This window comes from Rattus rattus, chromosome 3 (assembly GCF_011064425.1).
Source record: "Rattus rattus isolate New Zealand chromosome 3, Rrattus_CSIRO_v1, whole genome shotgun sequence".
Classification (NCBI taxonomy): domain Eukaryota; kingdom Metazoa; phylum Chordata; class Mammalia; order Rodentia; family Muridae; genus Rattus; species Rattus rattus.
This window is the reverse complement of record NC_046156.1, coordinates 173,704,142-173,721,393: the sequence shown is the minus strand read 5'-3', so window position 1 is coordinate 173,721,393 and position 17,252 is coordinate 173,704,142. Positions and strand designations below refer to the sequence as shown.

The following is a 17,252-nucleotide window of genomic DNA, read 5'->3' as shown; positions in this document are numbered from 1 at the left end:
AAACCAAAGCCAAACAAGTGTGTTTCCTCCTTTCTTCCCATCTCTTTTCTCCCTATGTGGCAGCCGAGCTGTGTGTGAAGTAAAGGATTCAGCGATATACAAAGTCTGTCCTTTTAATCAGTGACTTAGCCACTTGCTCTGATCTCATTGAGCCTATTGGTAGAAGCACTAAACAGCACTGCCGACTCTCAGGTCAGATGAGCTGGATGTTAGCTCTCAGACACCATTTCCTGTAAAAACACTGGTATTCGTTTCTTTTATAGGAAGGAGTCTTTTGATAGAAATTTAATCTTTTTCCTTGAGCCCCAGAATTCTGTGATTCTTATCAAAGACAAAAGCAGGCTGGATTAAAGGATACCAATATTAATTCAATGCTTTTTATCGTATCTTCTCTTCTTTACATTTAATAAATGTACTTATTGGTAGAAAGCTGGTTGAGTAGTGGAATTTTGCCTGACACCAGGAGATCATGTTTCTATTTAAGGATTGCTGCTATCTGGGACCAGTGTGTTCTGAGGTGGATACAGCACAGCCTCTGTACTTTCCTCAAATACAAACCTTTGCTAGGTAATTCTCCAGGTCATTTAAGGAATGTGATTGGCAACTTTTAGAAGCCATATTTAATAATAATGGATGTATGGCAATTAGTAGCTTTATTAATTTTTATTTTTATTCTTTAAGTTTTTTTTAGTCTGTGTGTGTCTGTTTGTGTGTGTACACATGTGTAAGTACAATTGTGCTGTGGTACATTGGGGGTCAGAGGACAACTTTGGAGGAGTTGGTTCTCTCTTTCTGCCATGTAGATCCTGGGATAAAACTCAGGTCCTCATATTTAGTGGCAAATATCTGTCCTGCAGAGCTATCTCATTGGCTCTGACCTGTAGTTCTTATTGAAATTTGATTGGATTAAAAATTATAAGTACGTGTGGGCAGAAATAATTATTTTCATGAAAGCCTTGTGTTTCATTAGTCTTGCAATACTATATTATGTCTGTAAATAACTGTATTTGTTTCTGAAATTTCATGAAGCATCATGTTCCCTATAGGCAAACACCATCCTTCCTCACTCGCATAGCCATCATTTACACTGCTTGCCGACCCTTATGAATATGGCTGCGTCCTTCGATATTCCCAAGGAAAAGAGACTGTAAGTATTAGAGCCTCAGCAAAGTGTGCTCAATAGCCTTAGCGTCTGCCTCAGTAGTCTTTCCTTTAAACAGGGAGCGAGAACAAGTAGTGTTGATAGGTGTGCTTGACAGCTCCCTTTGGAAACCTCAAGAAGGGAAAAGGTACAACTCTGAAAATAATAGTAATTTGTACTTGAGGCTGTAAAGTATTAGTCAGTGGCAGATCGACATTTTCCCTCTCGTGTTTCTAAACTGAATGACTGAGATAGAGCATTTCTCTGTTGTGGTTTTAATTTGTTTGTTTAGGAGCTGGGAAAAGTTGTCTATGTCAACCGCATTCTCCCCTCTCACTCCCCTCCTAAGTGAAATGCAGTTCACTACCTCTTTGGAATTGTGAACTTTTTTTAAAATTACACATTCTTCAAAAGTTTAATTTGCTATAGTGATGCATATATTTACATGTGGGTGTACTATCAATAAGAAATAATTACTCATTTTAATTTTTCCAATGAATAGACTAGAGACATATTGTACAACTGAGGCATTAGCAGAACACCGTGGTTCTAACTAGAAGCTTATAACAAAATATAGAAGTTTTATCTTAGTAGCTCATGATTGAGGCGAATGCTTTCTCAATACCTGGTGGTAGTTCTAAACTCTGTCAAACTAAGGTCACAAATCTCAGGGATCATTAGAATTAAAAAGTGTTGTTATAATAACTGAAATAGTAGTTGTCTTGAACTTTTTCTTTCTTTAGCTCCCTAAGTTGTCTTTACTGACAAATCACATACTCACCAGCCTAACTGTATCCTAAGGGTTTTAGACTCTACTTACCATATGTTCTAAAGCTGAGACTTGGTTGCTGCCAAATTCTTGGAAACTATACTTTTGCATATAACAAATAAAAACTTGAGTAAGTTTAAAAGATTCTCATTAGGATTATCAGTCAGTGAAGAAGATAGAGACAAGTCAGGTGATACTAGGATCATGGATTATATTAATGGACAGTAAAATGGTTTTGCAACTTCCTGTAAACAAAAATCAGTTTCAAGTAGAATAAAGACTACATGTGAAAGACAAAGCTTTAGAGCTTCAGTAAGAAAACTGGTTTCTTGACTTAAACACTTGTGTATTCCTGCGAGTATGTGGAGTGGGAGGGGAGACGCGCTGGCCATCTATGCAGGAGTCAGAGGTTGAAGTCAGGTGTCTCCTATTCATTTCTACCTCACTTGATGAGACAGGGTCTCTCCCTGAAGCAGGAACTCACCTCGCTCTCTGACTAGGCTGGCTGAGTAGCCAGGGATCCTCAGGACTTAGGATTTGTTAGCCTTCCCCTCCAAGTCCTGAGGCTACAGGTACAGCCTGTAGGGTCTGCCTTTTGTGAGTCCTAGGGTTCCTGCAAATGAACCCCGTAACCTATCTTGCCAGTACTCCGTGAGGAATTTTTAAAACCATATACAAAATGGGCCTACCACCTTAGAAGAAAAAACAAGTACATGAAAGTATGACCCCACAGTAGGTTTCCTTATGTAAATTAGCAATGCTGACCCGTTGTCCTTATGATCCTAGGCTCCACCTAATACTGCTTGGTAATCTGTTGAGATTATGTAAGCTTAAGTACCTTAGCAGCCATGGCTTGAAAAGTATGCTAGCTCTGCTTCAGTATTGATTTTTCCTTCCTCATTAGGCGAGCCAGTGCAGCCCTGAACTGTTTAAAACGCTTCCATGAAATGAAGAAACGAGGACCTAAGCCTTACAGCCTTCATTTGGATCACATCATTCAGAAAGCAATTGCAACACACCAAAAACGGGATCAATATCTTCGAGTTCAGAAAGATATATTTGTTCTTAAGGTACTGACATGAAAAATGAACACGCAGCAACTGAATTGTCTGGATTTACAACTTTATGCAAGCAGATTGGTTTTCAGCTGACTAGTTTTACCATGAGTAGGAATCTTTAGCTGTGCATATGTGTGTGTGGGGGGGTAGAATGTGTTGCAGGAGTGTGTGTGGATGTGTACATAGTGTATGGAGACCACAGAACAGCATCGTGCTGTTCCTCAGAGACCGTGTGCTTTGGGGTTTTCATTTTTGTTTGTTTTTGAGACAGGTCTCTTACTGACAGAAAACTCGCCCCTAGGCTAGGCCCAGCTCCAGCACTCTCCTTCCATTTCTGCCACATGCTGGGATGGGTAGCCTGTGTGTGTCACCAGTCTCAGCATGTGCAGGTTCTGGGGCTTGAACTTAGTCTCTCACGCTTGTAAGGCAAGTCTCACACCCTAGTTGTTGTTTTAGTAACCTTTTGAAAATAATCACTGAGGGTCTAACTATAAATACCACTCCCTTTTTCTTCCTCATTTTTAAAATTAGTGATTAGTTTTCTGATGCTCTAGACTGCCTAATTGTTCTTCTTACTATCTGGTGATTTTAGGATACCGAGGAAGCTCTTTTAATAAACCTTAGGGATAGTCAAGTCCTCCAACATAAAGAGAATCTTGAATGGAATTGGAATCTGATTGGGACCATTCTTAAGGTATGGTAGAGAAACTGTGGAGACTAACGAATCACCTTTGTTTCGTTACTGTTATCGGTTATAGTTATATGCTTTATGTTGTGTTTTTCTAGTGGCCAAATGTAAATCTAAGAAACTATAAAGATGAGCAGTTGCACAGGTATGTAAAATCTATTGAAGAACTTAAATTTGTATTAACTTTAAAAGTAATCTTTGATTTTTTTTTTTTTCTTTTTCTTTTTTTTTTGGGGCTGGGGACCGAACCCAGGATTTTTTTTTTTTTTTTTTTTTTTTAAGATACTTCATTTGCAGTCTTATCAGAGTGCATCAGCTAAATTTCTCAATACTTATTCTGCTTCTAACTTTGGTCTTTATGGTCTAAGTCACTTACTTTGGGATAGTGTTATCTTAGGTTGTGGTCCTAACCCCGACACAAAGATGGCATTAAGAAGGTGTGTGTTTAATTAGGCCTCTTGTGCTTATACTCAAATCATCTTCTGAGAGTGGTCTCTTCTTCCTAACTACTTAACTCCACTGTCTGTAAAGCATGCTGACCTCCCAACACAGCCCGTGAAGCATCTGCTCTAGACTGTACCTGTGTGCTTTTTTACTTCTGAGTTACTGAACAACCACTGTCAGTAGTCTCCTTGGATAAAAGGCCTTCCTGTATCCTAGAGCAGTTCCTATCATTAATATTTCTTATGTTGTAGTCATATGTAATGATATGCAACTATGTTTATATCAGCTTTTAAGAAATATACAGAACCAACAAGATACAGTGAAATTAAGAAGCATTGTACTCTTGAGAACCTTTAAGAAAAAAGAATGATATCTTAATAAATTTGGTTTGTAATTCCTGCCACCTTTCTGGGTTACACTGTAGTGCATGAAATTAAGCTCCCTATAGTAAGGGAGCCCAGCATTGAGAGTTGTTGAAATACGTACATGAATTCAGTTAAATCCGTGACTTGAGAGTCTTCCTTTTGTCTCCCTAGCCTTACATTCTATGTCTTCTCTCTGCTTTGTGGAGCTTTATGTTGCTTTTCCGGTGTTTTTGAGGCCAGAGCTTGCTTTGTAGCCCAGGCTAACCTGAAACCCATTATGTGTGGTCTAACCTGGCTTTAAGCTACTGCTCTTTCTGCCTTTACCTCCTGAGTGCTGAGGGCTTAAAGTGTGTGTCTGGTGCCTGCTCATATCTGAATGCTCCCTACCAGGTCTTACTGCAACATTCTTACTCAACCAACAAAGGTTTCCACTGATTCCTTTTTAAAATGTATGAAATGTACTAAGGTGTTTAGCAGGTTTACTAACCTGTTCTTTAATAATGGTTTGTTTTCCTACTTTGTTGCTAATTGCACCTTAATTTTAGGTTTGTGCGCAGACTTCTTTACTTTTACAAGCCCAGCAGTAAACTGTATGCCAGTCTAGATCTGGACTTCGCCAAGTCCAAGCAGCTCACAGTTGTTGGTTGTCAGTTTACAGAATTTCTTCTGGAGTCTGAAGAGGTAAGCCTTCCAGACACTCCAGCAGGTATTTTCTGTTGACTCCACCCTCCTCTTCCCCCCTCTGTTACTCTTTGATACACACTTTCCCCTATTTTTTTTTTCCTTCCTTCCTTCCTTCCTTCCTTCCTTCCTTCCTTCCTTCCTTCCTTCCTTCCAGGCAGGTCATACGGTGTAGTACTGGCTGGCACTTTCCTGGAATTTACTATGTAGGCCATGTTTACCTTCTACACAATGATCTGCTTGCTGGATTACTGGAATTAATGTGTATCCCCACCATATCTGCCCTTCTGGCTTACTTTTATTTCCTAGTTTGTATAAGCTCTGTTTGAAATAAAAGATTAGACATGTATCTTAATCCTGATGTAGCCCCTACCTAGAGTTATAAGACTTTAGGGAATTATCTGCCCTCTAGGTGGATCAATTTACCCGCAGGTAAGATGGAGAGATGGGAAATAAAGACTATCTCCAGATAACATTGTTTTTCATTGAAAGGGTTACAATTCACACTCCGTGATCCACCATCACTAAATTTTTTATGGCTATTAAAGATAATTTTCTAATTACAGGATGGACAAGGATACTTAGAAGATCTTGTGAAAGATATTGTTCAGTGGCTCAATGCTTCATCTGGAATGAAACCTGAAAGAAGCCTTCAGAATAATGGCTTACTGACCACCCTTAGTCAACACTACTTCTTATTTATCGGAACACTCTCTTGTCATCCTCATGGAGTCAAAATGCTGGAAAAATGCAGTGTCTTTCAGTGGTGAGCCTTGTCAGATTTGCTGCATTATGAAACCTTAGTTTCAGTGAGTCAGACACACAGTGTGCCTTTTAGTCTTCTGCATGTGTGTTTGGTAAATAATTTTTATCAAAAATATTTATTTCTGTAGGATTTAAAAAAATGTATGTGGAATTGTCTTCACATGCCTTAAAATAATAATTATCTGTGCTAATGGATTTGTTAATGAATTTATCACCTGATAGGCTAAATTTATATCTAACTAGGTTTTCTGCTTTGAATATACATAATTTTATTTGTCAATCATATTTTAATAAAGCTAGTGAAAAAATTACTAAGTTAACGAATCAACACAGTAATTTATAATAATTCTTCTCTTTTAGTCTCCTTAATCTTTGTTCCTTGAAAAACCAAGATCACCTGCTAAAACTCACCGTTTCCAGCCTGGACTATAGCAGAGATGGGCTAGCTAGAGTCATTCTTTCCAAAGTCCTCACAGCAGCTACGGATGTGAGTATAACACACGAGGTGGGCTGTGCTCTACGGATGTGAGTATAACACACGAGGGAAGGCTGTGCTCTGCTGGCCAGCTAGTGCCAGGACTTAATAACCTAGACTGGGGAGAAAAACTGAGTCAGCCTAAACTTTAGTCTCTGTACTTACCTGACAGGACATTCTGTGATCACAAAGATTTTATTTCCAGGGTACCTTGTTCTTCCCCAAATACAAAAAAATTGATATCTAATTTATAATGGTTGGGGATTTCATTTACATATTCTCTTAACAAACAAACAAAAACCCAACTAGTTCTGAGGAACTCCCTCCATGTAGAACTTTTTTAGGTTAAAAGGAGATCTGTAAGTTAGAAGGGATGGATATATTCATATCAGATAGTAACTATGCCCTCGCTCTCAGTTCTTTCCAAGTAGAAGAGCTTTTTTGTGGCTTTCAGAATGATAGCAGTAGTCCATGATGACTTTTAATGTGTTCCTTTATCTCTCTAGGCCTGCAGACTGTATGCAACAAAACATTTAAGGGTTTTATTGAGAGCTAATGTTGAATTCTTCAACAATTGGGGAATCGAGTTGCTAGTAACTCAGCTACATGATAAAAACAAAACAATTTCTTCGGAAGCTCTGGATATTCTTGATGAAGCTTGTGAAGACAAGGTAAAGTTGTTTTATTTTAGGCAAAATTTTATTAAAATATTCCATTTTAATTGGCAGTGTTACAAAAGCTCAGTATGCATAAGCGTTTTGGAACAGAAAATATGCTACGTTGCGTAATTACTAACTTGGCGGTCATCTCTTTAGGCCAATCTTCATGCTCTTATTCAGATGAAGCCAGCCTTATCGCACCTTGGAGACAAGGGCTTACTTCTCCTCCTGAGGTAAGTACGAAGTACATTTGTTGCACCCTCTTGGTCTTGTGTATTAATGTTAGATACAAATTTGACTAGGAAATACTCTGAATTTACTTTGAACATCTGCACCATGCTTACTTTAGAATTGAGCTATTTCTTCTTGTTTGCTTGTATTGTGCTCATGTTTGTCATGACGTTTCCCTTATTCTTATTGCATTCAGTCCTTTTGCATATATTGTGACTTCATCTGCAAATCGGAATGTCAAGGACAACTTTATTAGAGTTTTAAGGATAAAAATTCCAGAGCAGACAAACTGTAAAACCTTAGCTACCTGGGGGAAGGCAGTGGAGGAGAGGAGGACAGAAAGCCATGCCCTGAGAAGCATGGAGGTCAGACACAGCAGGCAAGCAGCCACATGGTGGAGAGGGATGCTTCAGAGAAAGAAAGCCCAACACGCTGGAGAATAGCCCAACGTTTTAAGGAAGGCATGTCTAGAAAACAGGAACAAGAGAGACAAAGTTGGGCTTTTCTGAATCAGGTAGACAGGTAAGGTACACGGTTGGGAGATCAGTAACGTAGTTGGGGGTGACTGATCTGGCTTCTGGCAGTTGCATGGCCAAGTCAGGTGTGGTGGTCAAGGTGTCCTTCCAGTAGACCCATCTAAAAAAGATTGCAAAAGTACATCATGCTTTTATTTGTGTAACTGTCAGATGTAGGGAGAAATGGAAGTCAGTGTGTTCGAATTTTAATAAATTATAGGTGAATTTTATTTTATACAGGACATATTCCAAGGTCTTTGTTTCTGAAGCATATTCTTTGTGCTAGTTTAGATAATTTTTTTGAATTCAGTGTTCAGCTATGGTTGTCCTAATTTACAGATTTCTCTCCATTCCGAAAGGATTTTCCTACCTGAATGAAAGGGGTTATGTTGCAAAACAGTTGGAAAAATGGCACAAGGTAATTTCTTACGAAATAATAAGGTACACGTTTTGTCTTTGGAAATTCAGACCACCCTTCACTACACGAGACCCTATCTACAAAACAAAACAAAACAAATTAAGTAAACATTCATATGTTAATGTTAAATTATATTAGTCTTATATTTATGTCTATTATCTACTTCCATTTTTAATGTTAGCTTTATTTATTTTGTGTGTGTTGTATGATCATGCATGTCATGACAGGCACATGAACATAAAAGGACAACTTGTGGAAGTTAGCCCTTTCCTTTCGTCATGTAGATTGTCGACTCAGGCTCAGATCACAGGCTTGTAGCAAGCGTGTTTACTTGAGCCATTTGTTCTCCTGTTTGTTTTGACCACGTGTGCCTGGTACCTGAAGTGGGCACCAGATCCCATGAAACTGAAGTCATAAAGGCTGAGCCACTATGTAGATGCTGACAGTGCAGCCTTGGTCCTGACAGGAGCCATTGCTTGTACCCAGCGAGCCATCTCCAGCCCTTCCCTCTACTTTTGAATTATAGCTCACACAGCACTCTAGGTGTGAAGCAGGAGAAGGAGCACTCTCTCTCTCTGGGTGAACTCACATGGGTCTGCTGGCTCTACACCAGCTGATTCGTGTTGAGTCTTCCTCGGGGGCTACTCACGGCCTCCACTTACAGCTCTGGCCCAGGGCAGTGTTTCCCATTCTCTAGCTGATTCCTGGAGTAGCTACAGGTCCACACTTGACATCCTTCCCTCTCCCCTCGGCCTGTTCATATCACCTTCTAGTAGTAGACACCTACTCTTGGGTGGAGGGCTCTGCCTCCTTGACCTTCCAGGTCAGTATTTTTGGACCAGAGCTTCAGAAATTTAATCCATTTCATAACTTTCGGCACTGGTACAGAGGTGGTTCTAGTTAAGGTCATTGAGTATAGAGACCCCGTGGATGGTAACTAATCATGAAGCAAGTGCGAGTGCTTATCTTAATCGAGGGTTTTGTACTGACGTTTTTATGTTTATTAGAGGCAAGTACAGTGGTAGTACTTCATTAAACCCTTGTTACTACTGTACAGTAAATATAAAACCCAATGACTAGGAAAAGCTTTCAGTGGACCCAGCGGGGTACTAAGTTAAAGTGCCTGATGGCATGGTCTTTGTGGTTTAAAATGCAGACAGGCTTCTCTGATGCTATTCCTTCACACTTTGTTTTTTATGCACTTGAATGTTGTGTGCAGCTGTAAGCATACATGTGTGCGCGCACTTGTGCGTGTGCCCATGTGTGTGCGTCAGAGAACAGTGTGCAGGAGTCAGTCATTTATCTTCTATGGAATCTCTAGGGATTGAAATGGTTATCAGGCTTGGCAGCAAGTGTCTCTACCTGTTGAGCTATCTCACTGGCCACTCCTTTTTTTCTTCTTTTTTAAGGACTATATAATTTTACCAACCCTGGTACTAAAATATATTTAGATTACCTGACCCACCTAATTTTTTAAGTAAATGGTATTTGCTTACTATTTTTACATAGATATATAAAGATATATATTTCATGGTTCTGAAAATTATATAAATTAGATTATGTTTTAAAAATATAACTATTAATACAAATAAATTTGAATTTAATTTCTAATAAATGCTGCTAAGTTGCCTTCCAATTGGGTTTACTGACTTTTACTGACAGTGTGAAATGAAAATCTTTTGTAACAGAGATAGCAGTATGGTACACTCACCCTAAAACATTGAGCTACAATTTTTTCCAATGGTGTGTATGAAATTAATTTTGTTTTTGACCTGACTTAAATTAGTAAGGTAAACAATTTTATTTAAAAGTACTGAAATTATATAATTCAGTTACTTTTCTTTTTAAACTTTCTACTGAATGTCTTTAGAGTTTAATGTTAGAAGACAACTTCATAATGAAAATGAGAATTCGAACGTGACAGAGGCCATTATTTGCTCTCTTATTTGGAAGGAGGAGAAGCTAAACAGAACTCTTAGATGGGATAGAGCATTTGCCTTCATAACTTACTCTTTTCCTTTTCTAAAACCTGTGAACATACTTTTTTATTTTTCTCATATTTATGCTTCTAAGGTTTGCTATATATCTTACATGATGTAGTAAAGGTCATTATGAAAACAGAAGAATTAAAACAATATTATCTTCTAGGAATATAATTCAAAGTATGTTGACTTGATTGAGGAGCAGCTTAACGAAGCCCTCACTACATACAGGAAGCCTATTGATGGCGATAACTACGTCCGTCGCAGCAATCAAAGGTTGGTCCAGCCCGTGGCCCGTGCATCACTGTCTCTCAATGCACATGTAAAAGCAGCTTTATAGGTTATGTAAAGCGCTCCTGAGGGCTCCTGTACACCGACACAGGAGAACTCTGGCTTGTCCAGGGCTCAGGTTTCTAATGGAATATAGTGCATGCTAAACGTGCTTCGTGTCGCCCACTTAGGGACACTTCATGTCCTCATCCCAGTCTGCTTTTCTAGCTCCAGATTTGTTACTGTTAAACTTTGAGACCTGAAAAACTACTCTCTTCAGGGAAATTTTTACCGTTTCATACCTTTATAGTTTTGTTAGGAATTCTGTCAGGTTTATTAGTAGTCGTTTATTCACTTAGCATATTTAAGTACGATAGTGACTTTCTCAGTCATCTTTCCTCACAGACTACAACGACCTCATGTCTATTTGCCTATACACCTTTATGGACAACTGGTACACCACAAAACAGGCTGCCATTTACTGGAAGTACAGGTAAAAATGTAATTTGCATTTTAAATTTTAAAAAGAGTAAAAGGAAAATCTTAATAGTGCAAAAATATTTTTGCCAAGATTTCTCAAAAGCTGTTTTGTAACTGACTTAACCAGTATTCAAATTGCTTGGCGTCATAATCATATAGTATGATAAAATCTAAATATTAATTTTAAGGAGATGCTATTTTCTAACTGAAGGAAACAGACATAGAGGAGGGCTCAGTGGGTACAAAGACACCTGTTGTCTCGCTTGATAATCTTGGCCTTGCTCCCACGGAGCCATGTAGTACAAGGAAAGATCCAGCTTGTATGGGGTTTCCTCTCATATCAACAAGTGTGCTGTGGCATACACACACAAACACAGTATTCTTCAGACATTATTATTTATGATTTCTAATACTAGGTACCACGTACTTCAGGAAGTTCTTCATATGTATTATTTATTAACTTGCAGGACATTGTAAGACAGACTCTGTTATTGCTTACAGATTAGGAATTCAAGCCATAGGAGTGCTCAGTAACTTGAATAACTATTTTCTTGTGTAGCATTAGCCTCAGCTAAGGTCTGTGGTCTTCATGATTTACTGAAGAAATTGCAATCACATACACAGAAAGTTAAGTTTCTTCCTTGCATTGGAAGCAGAGCTGAACTTAGCTTGGGTTAGTGAGGAGTGTAGAATAAGAACTCAGAGCCTGCGCCTCCTGCAAAGGCAGTTTGTAAGGTTCCTTTTGGGGTCGTAAGTGTGCAGGAATGATGGGAGCTCGCCTTTGCTGTCTTGTGCCAGGGTGTAGTACTTTAGATGCATAAGATGCTTACATGGTACTTCTTTCTCTCTCTAGAGTATCATCACAGAGCTCTGTCAGAATGTTCGCACTCCAGACTTGGATAAATGGGAAGAGATTAAAAAGCTGAAAGCTTCTCTTTGGGCCTTGGTTTGTAGTAAACATTTCTGGTATTTGCAGTGTTTCTGGGTTTTATTTTTTAGGTTTCTCTCACTAATGCTAAATAAATTAAAAATTACTTTACCTTGAACTTGTTCTTAGATTAATAATTAAAGACCAGGATTGGTCCTACCAATTTAAAGATTGCCTGTATACTGAAGAAATAGATGTTAGAGGATTACACTATTAGTGCTTGTGCTTATGCCTTTTTTCTTCTAAAATATAGATTGTTTGCTTATTCCTAGCACACCTTATTTAATGTTTTCTTTTTTTCTCTCTTTTTTTTTTGCATGGACTTTTTTTCCTCATAGTTAGATTTAAATATATTTCTTAGTAGATTTTAAAGTTTCTTCAAAATATTAGTCTTATAAATATTTGACATTTCTTTTAGGGAAATATTGGCTCATCGAATTGGGGGCTCAATTTGCTACAGGAAGAAAATGTGATTCCAGATATACTAAAACTTGCAAAACAGTGTGAGGTCCTTTCCATCAGAGGGTATGTTACATTTCTGAAGTCTTTCTAGTGAATATATTCATACTCAGAAATAAATGTGAGGCGTTCTTCCATGGTTCATAGTTGTTGATTTAAATGTGCTGTTCTAGGGCCGTGCTACACGGCCTTCTCTTTATTTTAATCATTTTTACCAGGAGACACGGCTTCCTTCATGGTTCACATATTCCTACTAGAGTTAGTCACAGACTGAACAATTTTTAAAGTGTTTTTAAGGAAACTGTAGATACCCATACAGTAGATTGTTTTATGGCTATTTAAGAAATCTCTCCTTGGAGTTATAAACGTATTTGGTGCATATTTTTCCATGTAGGACCTGTGTGTATGTTCTTGGGCTGATAGCTAAAACCAAGCAAGGCTGTGATATTCTAAAGTGTCACAGCTGGGATTCTGTGAGACACAGTCGCAAGCATCTGTGGCCCGTGGTTCCAGATGATGTGGAACAGCTATGCAATGAGCTCTCATCTGTTCCAAGCACCCTCAGCCTGAACTCTGAGTCGACCAGCTCTAGACATAACAGTGAAAGTGAGTCTGCACCGTCAAGTGAGTACCGTGATGGGTTCACATCAAACCAACCCCGGAGTCAGTCTTGGAGTTTTTATTTCTGATTTCAAAGCTTAAATGTATTCATTATATTCTGAGTTTACTTTTCTCTTTTCTAATTAGTTTTTGGGCTTTTGGGGAGCAAGAATCTTGAATGACCAGGAGCTTGCTAAGTAGCCAGGGATGGTTTTGAATTCCTGGTCTTCATGCCTCCGTCTCTTGGGTGCTGGGATACAGGCATATAGACACACCCAGATCCAGTGCTTCCCTTCGCAAAGGTAATATCTGGGTGGTTATAGCCTATTGGAGGCTGCTTCTCTTTTCCCAACAGTAACCACTACCTAACCTGTTCACTCCCTTTTTTTTTAAGGTAGCTTTTAGGAATTACATAATCAGAAATGATCATAAATCATGTATCAGAGAAACCAGCTCCTTTTTCAGAACAGATAGGTCTAGCAGGTTTTCACCTACCTTCATAACTTAATTTTTTCCTACATGTACATAATTGAACTAGAATATATTTGTTGAGAGAATCATATGTCTTGTTATGCCTTTGTTTCCCTTCTAAAACAAATACATTATTGGGTTACTCCCAGACATCTTATTTAGGTTTTGGTTTTTTTCTTGCATAGACTTTTTATTTCTTTTCTTATAGTTAGGTTTAAATTTGTTTCACCAGTACCAGCAAGAAAAGAAAGGAAAGGAGAGAGGTTAGGTCTGCATGCACACCGTAAAATAACATGTTATACTTATTAATTATTGAAAATATACTAATTAATCTAAAAATTAAAGTAATACTACTCATTAGATGTTAAAATAGTGTGGGAAGCCACTGATGTCACTGAGTTATAGAGCCCCTGACCCTTTCCTGTAAAGTTCTGGGTTTATGTCTCAGAACTAGAGAGAAAAAGAGGAAATAGGTGCATTGCTAAAAGATAGAATGTCAGAGAGAAATGATGTGAGAAGCAGGCGATGGATTCAGTCTGTGTTGGTGCTATGAGTTACAGAAGTGAAGGCATATTTCTTTGCTTTACAATCGTAACATAGGTAAGCAAGGTAGCACACACTTTAATCCCAGCAATTGGGGTGGGTGGGGGGCAGAGGCAGGTGTATCTTCATGTTTTACATGCCAGCCTAGTTTACAGAGCAGGTTCCAGGACAGCCAGAGCTGTCACAGAGAAATCCTGTCTCAAACAGCAGCAGCAACAACAAACTAGATAACAAACTAGGCCTGGTCACACAGGCTTCAGGGTGCTCGTACTAGAGATCACAGAGCCTGTCTAGGCTACAGGGTCAGTCCAAGACCAACTTAGACAGCTAGACGAGGTTTATGTTCCGTACCAGAAAGAGAAGACAGAGGTTGTTCTGCACGTACACCTTTTTAGCCCTAGCACTTAAACCTGAGGCTCAAAGATTATCAAGACTAGTTGGAGCTCATAGTGAACTTGAGGCCAGATGGACTGCAGTGTAAAATCCTATCTCAAATAAAGATAACCATACATTTATTGAACCATATTACCCCAAGTCTCTGATACCTTGAATTATAAGATGTACTAGTGTTCATATTCCAACAAGGAAAGAGAAAAAAATCTTGTCCATTACACTTCTCTGTACTCGTTGTTACATGGTCGATTGCTAAGAAATTCCATATGAAAAGATATATCTTAGAGTTGCAAAATTTGGAAAGCCGGTGTAATCTGCAATCTTTTTTTTTCAAAGTATATTTAAAGTTCTTAATAATTATTCAGCAGAACATTTACAAATAGAATACCATTGCCAGTACCGTTAGACAGGCACCCACGTTAACTGATCTATTACAGTTAGACACTAAGAGTAGCATATGAGGCAAACATGGACAGTGAGCATAATTAGTTTAAATGTGAAGCTTACATGTGTGCCTTTAATCTCTGTAAGTGCAGTTATCCTTTCATATTTGTGAGACATCCCAGGCTCCCAGCCCAGGACCAGAACCCACCAATACAAACCTCCTAAACGCTTTATCTCATCTCTAGATCTTTTATAATGTCCAGTCTGGATGCCCAGTAGTAAATTTTGGCCTTGGTGGCTTAAGAACAAATATCAAGAAAGGTACAGGTTTATTATAAGCAACTTTCTATGCATATTTTTGGTCTCTAGTTGAACCCATATGTGCATAACTCAGATGTGGAGGGCTGCAGTATATGCCAAGTTTAGGGAATCCATTTCTTCTAAGGTGGGTATCTCCTGCCACTGTAATGTAAAGAAGAAGCCTTGCCACTGGTCTTCCTTCACTTAACAGAATGAGCGGCCATGCTCCAGAGTCCTTTCACTTTATCTTGAATGTTTTGAAAAATCAATAGAAACTTCATATACTCTGTACCAGGATGAGCCTTGTAGTTTTTCTTCATAGATCCTCACCATGATACAAATACAATCTTCTATTTTTTTTTTTTTTTATTCGTATCCTAACTTTGAGCTTCGGGGAGGCAGTCTTATTAATTAATCCCCTTCCCCATGACTGGTTAAAAAGATACGGTAGCACTTAGCATTGTGCCGAATTCTTCATGTTTGCATTCTTTGAGCTGACGGTTCAATTACAGGCATGTTCATACTGGAGGATGACCGGTTTGGCAGCAGCTCTACCAGTACATTTTTCCTTGACATCAATGAAGACGCCGAGCCAGCATTTTATGACCGACCTGGACCCATAAAGGATAAAAATTCATTCCCCTTTTTTGCCTCTAGCAAACTTGTAAAAAATCGTATCTTAAATTCACTTACTTTGCCTACTAAAAAACACCGAAGTAGCAGTGATCCGAAAGGAGGGAAACTGTCATCTGAAAATAAGACAAGCAACCGGCGAATCAGAACATTTACAGAGCCCAGTGTTGACTTTAATCACAGCGATGACTTCACGAACATCTCCCCAGCACAGAAAACATTACAGCTAGAAACTTCCTTTGTTGGGAATAAGCACCTTGAAGACACTGGCAGCACTCCAAGTATTGGAGATAATGACTTAAAATTCCCCAAGAGTTTTGGTCCAGAGAATCACAGAGAAAACACAAGCCGAGAAAGGCTGGTTGTGGAAAGCTCAGCAGGCTCACATATGAAGATCCGCAGCCAAAGCTTTAACACAGACACTACAACGAGTGGCATCAGTTCCATGAGTTCCAGTCCCTCCCGAGAGACAGTTGCTGTAGACTCTACAACTATGGACACAGACTGTGGAAGTCTGAGTACTGTGGTAAGTACTAAAACTGTTAAGACGAGCCACTATCTGACACCACAGGCTAACCATCTGTCTCTCTCCAAATCGAACTCAGTGTCCCTGGTGCCACCAGGTTCTTCTCATACCCTTCCTAGAAGAGCACAGTCCCTTAAAGCGCCCTCCATTGCAACAATAAAAAGCCTAGCAGATTGCAACTTTAGCTACACAAGTTCTAGAGATGCCTTTGGCTATGCTACATTGAAAAGATTACAGCAGCAAAGAATGCACCCGTCCTTGTCTCACTCTGAAGCTTTGGCATCACCAGCAAAAGATGTGCTCTTTACCGACACCATCACCATGAAGGCCAACAGCTTTGAGTCCAGACTGACGCCAAGCAGGTGAGCAGTAAACACTGAAAGACGAGTCAGAATGGTTTGACTGTAACAGATGGAAATGTAAGACATGAGTCAGCTTGAGCACCACAGAGACCAAGTCAGAACTGACCCATTTGCCAAGGTAGGCTGTGAGCTCCTCGTTACCTGATAGGATTTTGAAATGGATTCTTGCAGCCGCGAGGGGGGAAATAAACTCCATTAGGCCCTGAAAATAAGCGTGTTTGCAAGGTTACAGAAGTCACAAGCGTTTTTATTTATTTCTCGCTTCTGCAAGGATCGATTTTAAAAAGAAGCATGTCGGGGGAATCAGGAGCTTAAGACCTACAATAGCAAACAGCCTTTTCAGGTAGGTCAATTTAAAGCTCCGAAAGGTGACCTCTTACTATTTTTTTAAAACAACAGAAAACCTCAGTTAAATTATTTTAATTTGTTTTAAGTACACATAATTAAATAGGAACCTGATAAACACTAAATGAATTCCGGGGCCCTCAAGACTAAGGGAGAGATTCTAATTTTATATTAAATAATCCAAATTTAGGGTGTATCAAGTATAGTTTAGGTTTGTTTTTTTACAATGATACACTTTGAAATTTGATTGTTGTAAAAAGTTCCGAACCTGTGCTTGTTGAATTATATCCACTTATGATTTATACTTTTTTAAGCAGACTGCTAGGTGTCAAGTAGTTACTCCACCGAGGGAAAGAGAAAATAAGCC

At 38.9% G+C, this 17,252-nt stretch overlaps 1 protein-coding gene across 2 annotated transcripts in view; it reads left to right on the top strand.

The window, feature by feature from the left end:
- Window positions 1-17,252, top strand: part of Rictor (RPTOR independent companion of MTOR complex 2) — a 92,732-nt gene that overhangs the window by 63,965 nt on the left and 11,515 nt on the right. Inside the window, exons 16-32 of one of the 2 annotated variants that reach the window (XM_032898812.1) lie at window positions 1,047-1,147; window positions 2,815-2,980; window positions 3,561-3,662; window positions 3,755-3,801; window positions 5,011-5,146; window positions 5,713-5,912; window positions 6,272-6,398; window positions 6,893-7,057; window positions 7,202-7,278; window positions 8,131-8,209; window positions 10,358-10,467; window positions 10,867-10,954; window positions 11,795-11,887; window positions 12,288-12,394; window positions 12,723-12,952; window positions 15,532-16,540; window positions 16,812-16,883. In XM_032898812.1, the coding sequence (XP_032754703.1) occupies window positions 1,047-1,147; window positions 2,815-2,980; window positions 3,561-3,662; window positions 3,755-3,801; window positions 5,011-5,146; window positions 5,713-5,912; window positions 6,272-6,398; window positions 6,893-7,057; window positions 7,202-7,278; window positions 8,131-8,209; window positions 10,358-10,467; window positions 10,867-10,954; window positions 11,795-11,887; window positions 12,288-12,394; window positions 12,723-12,952; window positions 15,532-16,540; window positions 16,812-16,883 (2,909 nt within the window). The remainder of the gene's footprint in view (window positions 1-1,046; window positions 1,148-2,814; window positions 2,981-3,560; window positions 3,663-3,754; window positions 3,802-5,010; window positions 5,147-5,712; window positions 5,913-6,271; window positions 6,399-6,892; window positions 7,058-7,201; window positions 7,279-8,130; window positions 8,210-10,357; window positions 10,468-10,866; window positions 10,955-11,794; window positions 11,888-12,287; window positions 12,395-12,722; window positions 12,953-15,531; window positions 16,541-16,811; window positions 16,884-17,252) is intronic. The other variant, XM_032898813.1, reaches the window with a different exon arrangement.